Source organism: Dipteris shenzhenensis, chromosome 31, assembly GCF_047967505.1.
Source record: "Dipteris shenzhenensis isolate YYH24624 ecotype China chromosome 31, Dip_SZ_1.0, whole genome shotgun sequence".
In the NCBI taxonomy this organism is placed as follows: Eukaryota; Viridiplantae; Streptophyta; class Polypodiopsida; order Gleicheniales; family Dipteridaceae; genus Dipteris; species Dipteris shenzhenensis.
Genome location: NC_141626.1, coordinates 27107361 through 27116112, shown reverse-complemented (window position 1 = coordinate 27116112; position 8752 = coordinate 27107361). Strand labels below are relative to the sequence as shown.

Below are 8752 nucleotides of genomic sequence, written 5' to 3'. Positions count from 1 at the left end.
CCACTGTATTTCATTCTTGTAGCAAGCTAGGGATGTGGATTTGTAGAGCTTTAGGTGGGAAGGTCCAATCTTAGCCATAGAGTGCTCAGAAAGGACTGATTCGAGTGGAGCTATGGATGTTGGTTCAATAGGCATGTAGCACAAATGGGAGAATTTCATCCCGGTGTTGGTATAGAGGGTCAACATACATGGACAGCATGCATTCAATTTTCTTGTTGAGGCATTCGGTGAGGTCGTTCATTTTAGGATGGTAGGGGCTTGCAACAGTGACTTGGACGCCCAAGGCCTTAGTGATTATCTACATGAACTTCGATCTGAAATTCACCCCTTGTTCAGAGAGGATCATTTCGAGAGAGCCATGACAGGGTATGATCTTGTTGAGGAAGAACTATGCTATCAAGTTTTTTGAGGCATCTAGCAAGGCTTTGGCTTCACCCCATCTTGTGAGGTGCTCTGCAACATGACCACATCCTTGTTTTCATTCGCGGATTGCAGGAAGGAGCCAATGCAATCCCACGCTATTGGTTGAGATGATTGTTAGACAGTGATGATTTCCTGGTGGTTTCCTGATGGGATCCTTGCATTGTTGACAATGTAGGCATGATATGAGACAGCCAGCAATTGAGTGGTGCACATTGGCCTAGTAGAATCTTTGGCAAAGGGAGGCTAGGACTTTGTGTAAACCTAAATGATTGAAAAGAGGGCGTGAGAGATAGGGAAATTTGGGCCTCATTTTGGGGCCCTATAAGGGTATCGCTTGAGAATATTATCTCAAAAAGATGGGCATGGATAATTTTTTTCATTGTCCTTTTTAGAGCTAACTCTTTGAGAGATTTGCAATTGTATATACCATGATGGGGTTTGGACATGGGGATGGAAGGATACAGGGAAGATTTCTTTTTTTCGGAGAATCTTTCAACATGTCCAAACCCCATCATGGTATATACCAGTTGGGAACCTTTCCTTTTTTCAGAGAATCTTTCAACATGTCCAAACCCCATCATGGTATATACTAGTTGGGAACCTTTCCTTTCTTCCATGTATCCTTCCATCCCCATGTCCAAACCCCATCATGGAATATACCATTGGAAACCTCTCAAAGAGTAGGTTTTAAATATGCTAAGTCTGACAAGTTTTGAGCAAATTTGCAAAAAATTATCCCTTCTTAAGAGAATATTCTCAAATGACACCCTTACAAGACCCCACAATGAGCCCTGAATTTTTCTAATATGTAATGGGTGGTTAATGACTAATGAATGCATATTCGAGGTGTGTGTTGTGCGTGGCAAAAATAAAGTAAATTGTCTTTGATCAAAAAGCATGAGTGATGGGGATAAACTCTTGGTTATCTAATGGCTAGGATTATGGAACGGAGTATTTGGTCTTGGTTTTGTATTGCAGGGAGGACTTTTAGGTTGATTGGTTGTGGATGGACGACTTCTAAGGTCTGTTGGGTTTGTTGGATTTTTGGATCGTAGGAGAGGGCATTGGCAATTACATTTTCTTATTCTGGACAATATTTTAGAGAGAGAGTGTATTCTTGAATCCATTTGAGTAATTTGGCATTGGTGTGTCATTTTGTAGGAGTTAGACTAAAGGTTTGTGATTGGTTTCTGTGGTGACGGCACTGCCATCCAGGGAGGGATGGAGTTTAGAAAAGGACCAGATGATAGCCGACAGCTTGCATTCTATTGTTGATGTTTTTTTGGCTTAGGTGAGGCTTCGAGACTGATGAAGCTTGATGGGAACCAATCTCCAAAATCTTGCTCCTGTTGAAGAAGAATGGTGCCCACCCCATGCCCAGAAGCATCTATTCGGACAAAAAAAGATTTGACAAAATCTAGATGTCGCAAGGTGATGGCTATGGAAATGAAATGCTTTAATTCCTTGTAGGCTCTTGCACATTTTGAGTCCCATTTGAAAGGTTGGTTCTTTTTTAGTAGTGTTTTGAAAGGGGTCATGATGGGTGAGAAATTTGAGATGTATTTGAAGGAGAACTGTATCATGCTGAGAAATAGTTCAAGCTCTGTTCTTCGTTGATTCATCCCATTATTGGTCTTCACTTAGTTAATGAAGTGATCTAACCACAAAATTATGTGCTCCGTCGGTAGACCTTGAAAGAGTTTGGGTCAGACTCATCGATCAAAAGTTTCACGCAATTGGGTTTGATTTTAAGCAATCAAGAGGGACATCAAGGTTTGGTTGGTCTGTGACAAATGCATGAGTGTGTTATTCCTAGAGTAAAACATATATTCTACTGAGGTCAAGTTTGTGTGCATTTATTGGGCATCAAAATTTTGGGCATACTAGGAACTAACCTCCGGACATCTCCACCAAAGTTTGGTTTGTGATGTGGATGACTCAAGAAATGAGAAGTGGCATGACGAGGGAAGAAAGAAATCTATTACAAACAAGGACAATCGTCCCTTGAATGAGATCATCTGCTTGCTTACATGGCCTATACGCAGCTTCTGTACACTGGGCTTCAATTTCTCATCACAATAGAAATGTATTTTGTAATAGGTAAGGCCATCAATCATGGCAAGATTGTGGCAGCCTTGATTTCAAGCTGAATCATTGGTGGATCTTCTCATAATCATGCAGAGACATTTGAAATCCCTTTGGACTTAAATTGGACTTTGGCTTGCTCTGGTTTATACTTTCAACCTAAGGCATGCTCACAAGTAGTTGTTTTCCCTTGTTTTTTTTTTGTCATAAGGTCAACATTGACATACTGTGTGTTACTGAAATAGGATTGTTGAAGCTGATCATACAACCATACCGGATCCCTTGGGGATCACATTGACACTTTTATGGCATGTTTTAAGTATGTAAATATACAATCTATAACAAAGGTATGTAAGTAGTGATTGTGTTCTCCATGCTATTTGCTTCTTGCTTTTAATTTAGTCTAGTGGAGGCTATTTCTTATGATTTATAGGTGGTTGATGCTCCATCAACTAAACAAACTCAAAAAACAACTCTTTTGAAGCCAACCTATAAGGATTACCGTTTGTAAGACATCGCTATCAGTGAAGCACCAGCGATAATCGTAACAATATAAGATATCACCATGCGAGAATGTTGACTAGCAAATTTTACAACAAGGTTGTTCTCCAAATTTCTTAAGGAAAAGTAAAACAGTCCTGCATCAGATGTTGTGAGGCTTATATAGGCTTTGTAAGTGAATACTATATATACATATATACAAGCATTAAAAGTTGGCAATATTTGTTGATGAAATTGACACACAAGCTGTAGCACTCTAGGGGAAGTAAACAAATATCGCTTCAGACAATCTATTTCACCCATCTCTTCTTCAAATGAGGCAAGATAGTGAACTATAAAACCACCCCTACAAGTCTTTGAAAAGAGCTTGCTCATCTTCAGACAAGACAAAGGGGTGTTGCAAGGGTGGTATGGTGGTTGCGTACTCATCAAAATTGGAAGTGTCACCAGGAGTGGTCTGCATCCAAAACAAGTTACATAGGAGTCAAATGCAATCAACTATTTGTTGAACTTCAATTTTTATGGATCTTCCCAAGGGACCAAGGAAAGTTTCTAACTTCATTAGTGTGTTCTTTTTAAGGGGAGTGAACTTGTTAGTTGTTTGCAATGAACATAAAGCATAGAGTGTGCATCTTCTTGTTTCAAATGAAATAAAAGGATGTGGTGAGAGTTTGGGTTTCTGGGTACCAATTTCAATAATTACTTACTAATGGCTTAGGTCTGATTGGGGGCGTTTCCTTTTTCTGCAGCACATTATCCCACTTTACATTTGCAAACCAGGAGTGATTCTTTATTTCACTAACTCCATCTTTTAGGCAGCCAATCCTGCTTATCGGATCAGAAAATTTATAATGTGTCGAATTCCTTGCATTGCATTTGGCACCTGAATTCACAAGGGACCTTGCCCAGACTGTTTCACCCCCCCCCCCCGTTCTCTCTCTCTCTCTGTCCCTCCCTCCCTTCCTCCCTCCTACCCTCAATGTTCCAGCATATTGTATAAGGTGAAGCTATTTAATAGAAGTTAATTTGCATGTATACATATATATGTATATGAGCAAGCAAGCTTTTCCAAGAATATACTCTATGCAACTCTCAGGCTGAAAACTCTGCATGGCACACACATACACACACATTTTTTTAGTGAAATCCACTCATTCAATTACAGAAAGCAGTCCCAAAGAATGGGATGAAAAATTACTAACATCAGAAGACATAATTATATGACAAGAAGGCAGGATCATCTATGCCCCATGCATAAAGACAATCATAAGACTAGGGCACACGCGTGCATGCACACTCACACACACAAAACCAGAAACCAAGAAAATATCTACAATTTTGAAAAGCCACTGAGCCAACCTAAGTGCTGACATTTTTTCAGTGTGGAATCAAGCAATGAACCAATAAAATGAACTTTTCAAAAGAAAAGAAGAGTCTCTTTTAAACAATATTGATCAATGGATTGAAAGAAGGATGCACCTTTTTGTTAGGTCTGCTGTCAATAGCTTCCGTATGAGATCTTTTGCACTACACAACAGAACACTTTGTATTTAGCAACGTGCTTTTGTGATCTCACTCTGAGTTGAACATAGAGGCTTAGCAAATATTTCTGAGAAAGGCTAGGCTTTGTTAATTCTAAAGCAAAAATGGCCTTACCTTCGAGAAACATGACTTGGAAACGTTATTTTGCCACCCAAAATCTTCTGGTAAGTCCCGCTAGCATCTAATTAAAGCCATATGGCAGAAGACACTAATCAGGGTAATGCCATGAAAGCATGGGTGATTATTGTGGAAAATACAAAACAAATAAGCGGTCCACAGAACGAGGATGACCAAAGCAACTTGCCTTACCTTCATCAAAAAATGGGGGATAGCCAGCCAACATCTCATAGACTAAGACACCAAATGTCCACCTGCACCCACTATACTTCGTTAGCATAGATTTCCCACTTTCTGTTTCAGTTCTAAGCCACCCTCCACCTGTCTTCCTCTGCTCTCCGTCTCGTCCTCTCTGGCCTTGTCCCACCACTCCATCTCCCTCTCCCTCTCCTCCCTCAACCCCTTGTGAACTTCCCACTTTCTTTGGCCGTGTCCTTTCCATCTCCAAAGTTGTCTCAAAGCTCTCCCAACTCGAACCTACCCCATAAGTCTGGAATGAAAGCAAAATAGTGGGGAAATGGGACTATTTGGACCTGACAAATGATATCCTGCATAATTGCATTTATTGTACAGCATCTAACAATAAAATGCAAATTTGGAATAGAAACATAGGTTGGAAACTTTTGACCATGGTTAAAGACAAATACTTTTGACAAGAAATTCTTGCATGACATGCCAGGAGATGATCACAATGTTAAAAGCAAAAAAACATTTTCCTGTTTTTAACTTAAGGGCATGCTCGTTGTTGCTTCATATGACCAATAGCAAAGGTTCAAGAAGTATAAATCAGAAAGTGATTGCATGTGAGCCTAGCAGGCTCCTTACAAATGAGAGCACTTGCCTATCCACTAGTACATGTCTTTATACACTTTGATGCAGATCAATTGATAGATGTTGGGCAACTGTCTTCTCTCAATTGTATTTACAATTTGGTGAATGCTTCTGATGGTCGTTTGTTTTTAAAATCTGAATCAAAGGTAAGAGGGATCCTCACCAGTCTACTGGTTTTCCATGCCCTTTATTAAGGAGAATTTCAGGTGCTAGGTAATCAGGGGTGCCTGCAACAAGCAATGGGTCTCTTCTTGTACTCAATAAAAACCAGTGATTTATTAAGATATCGTAAATGCTTGAATCTGAGGTAGCGGCATACCACACAATGTGAATGTCCGATGGTCTATTTTCTTGGCAAACCCAAAATCTGCAATCTTAATGTTTCCTTTCTCATCTAGCAAAAGGTTTTCAGGCTGTGTTCATGATCAAGTAAATGATTAGAAGCCCAGAGAAGCATCATTGCCTTCATTGAGTAAGCCATTTGGAGATGGGCCCTCACATAAAGCAACATATTGTCTTTTTGCCAACCATTTTCAAAACAAAACTTAGTTGGGCGAAAAGTCCTTGAACCACCTTCAGGTCCCGGTAGATAATGTCCATATTATGAAGGTACTCAAATGAGAGGAGAACTTGGGCTGCATAAAAACGCTGGAAAGTGCATGTGTTATTGCATTGTTGCTAGTTTTGGTTTCTCTCACTAGATCTTTCAATATAACAGAAGGCAAATGAATACTCTAACGTGGTTATAGAGTATGGCAGGAAGAGAAGTGCTGGAGTAGTCATCCAAGAGGCTGGTAGTTCATTCGTGTATCATCCGTTCAGGTTTGTGCATATTAAATGGTTCAATTGCAGCAAAATTATAAGCAAGTGGAGATTCATAGGACTAGAACATATCCAATCTTACAAATTAATTTTTTTCATAGAACAAGAAAAAGAAATGAGTAAATGAGAAAAATACAAAAGAAGAAAAAGATCGTAGTAAGCAAAGCTACACTTATGTTCTCATCAGTACCCAAGCATAAGCTGCCATCTACGAGAGGGGACTTCACTTACAGCAGTGTTCTCATCAAATTTTCCTCTAGTTCTAAGATGACCGAAGAAGTCTCCGCTGCACCAACGAGCAAGAGAAAGATGTGGCTTAAACTAAAACTACATCCAAACAGCTACTTGTAAATTATGGAGACTGAGTAAACTTACCCACCAACATACTCCATTATGAGATGTACACACTTATCATCTTGACAGCACCCATTTAGATTCACAATAAAAGGAAAGTCAATCTTCTGGAGAATGTTCTTCTCAGCTTTGACATGATCTATCTGCAAAGATAGACTTCAAAACACAGTAAAATCTAAGACACAAGAAAAGCTGACAACTATTTACTGATACCATCTTCTCGCATAATTTTCCAGATAATCAACCATATACGGCATGCTCCTCCAGTCATTGGAAAGGAAAGTGTAGCAACATCGTTCTTCTCCTCTTTGAAAAGCTTGCATCTGAGCGAAGACTACGTTTTACATACCTGTTTTGACTTCACAATGGAGGCCTTGGACAGAGACTTCGCCGCGCATACATAATTCGACTTGACATGTTTGGCAACGCAAACTCGTCCAAAGTTGCCGGCTCCCAGACATTGTCCTAGCTCAAAATCGTCGATTCTACAATCCTGGAACCAAATCTGCAAGCCGTACCGTCCGAGGATGAGTGCCCCGACAAGCACAAGAGTGCGTCAAGATACGAACGGACGTCAAAATGGGAGGGGTGGGGCATGCATGGGGGAAAGGCGAACCTTGGGGGCGTTGGGATTGGGGGGGGGCGAAGTTGGGGTGATGGCTCGTTTGGTGAAGATACGGACGAGCATGGCCATGATGGGAAGGGAGATGGGCGAGAAACAAGAAGGGGGAGGGGATTAAGAAGGGTGAGGGAGGCTGAAAGCCATGAGAGGAGAGCAAGGTGGTGGCTATGGCGACGATTGAGGTGTTGCATGCAGTGAACAAAAGTTTACGTGAAGAAAATAAAGAAGACGACGCCAACTCCCTTATCATCATACACCACTTCTCTTCTCACCTTTACCACGAAGAGGTGTGTCCCCTTACCAAAAGACTTCCCCATGTTACATACCTGACTTAACCTCACCCTCCCCCATCAGGCTTCCCGCCCCACCCGTCAAACTTACGGCCTCGCCTCCTCACATGTTTCCACGATAGCACGCCCACTCTAGAAACAATTCGCATGTCAACCCGTCTCTACACTCGGTCTGTTGACCCTTACCAAGAGACTTCCCCATGGCATATCTCACTTCACCTCACCCATCAGGCTTAAGAGCTTTAAAGGGCTCGCCTCAGATCTCGTCCCCACACTCAGTCCCCAATATTTCCAAGATAGCACGGTCCACTCGAGAAACAGTTTGCATGCCAGATCGTCTCTTTGCATGTTTGATTGTCTCTACACTGTGTCCCCAATTCTTTCAAGATATATGTTCACACAAAAAACAGCTTGCATATAACAACAATTGAATCCCATTGGTGGAGCTAATCATTTAGAGGCTCGTGAATAGATGTTTCCTCCAATCATCCCAATGGCTCAACTTGCATCAGCACATCCTATCCTTGAAAGGGAGGCCTATTCTAATGCACCACTTTCCAACACACCTTGTTTTGAAGCAGATTCAAAAACCATGGTCATCACGTGAAAGGGCCGTAAATCATCGCTTGAAGCATCTTTGTGACAGGCATTGCACTCCATGTTTGCATGAGGTTTCCTTACATACTATGTTATCCATTGGCCTAGTCTTGGTCAATAACATATCGTGGGAAGTGTGGATGAGCCATTGCACATCCACATTCTGATGTTGATCCATGCTCAAGTGCCACAACAAGCAACAAAATGGCACATGGTGTTGTAAAAATCCAAAATGAGCACATTACTCCAAAAGAAGGATGCCAATAATCCAATTTTCATGCTCAAATGTATGCGAGAAAGAGAGAGAGAGAGAGAGAGAGAGAGAGAGAGAGAGAGTTTTTCAATGTCTACGAAAGACCAAAGGGCCTACTAAGTCCCGATATAATAAAAGCTAAGGATAGAGCTAGTAAACGAGTACCCATACCCAATGTTGATGTCTATGACAAGAAAAAGTAAATGCAACACGTTGTTGTGCGAGAGAGGGAAATGCCAAGAAAGGGAACATAGAGGGGGATCCCTTGGTCATCTACCAAGCGACCAGTTGTCCATCGAAGTGACTAGACCCATG

The 8752-nt window shown here is 41.2% G+C and overlaps 1 protein-coding gene across 1 annotated transcript; it reads right to left on the bottom strand.

Annotated features, from left to right (window-relative positions):
* Window positions 1-3355: 3355 nt before the first annotated feature.
* LOC147881275 (uncharacterized) lies at window positions 3356-8494 on the bottom strand. Its single transcript, XM_087370249.1, has 13 exons — window positions 8478-8494; window positions 7292-7370; window positions 7025-7180; window positions 6697-6818; window positions 6553-6607; window positions 6073-6147; window positions 5819-5912; window positions 5663-5726; window positions 4861-4922; window positions 4666-4732; window positions 4489-4536; window positions 3717-3834; window positions 3356-3466 (listed from the first exon to the last, which is right to left on the bottom strand). Exons 2-13 carry the CDS (start codon window positions 7367-7369, stop codon window positions 3356-3358), a joined length of 1050 nt encoding a protein of 349 aa, XP_087226375.1. The 5' UTR covers window position 7370; window positions 8478-8494.
* Window positions 8495-8752: the final 258 nt, after the last annotated feature.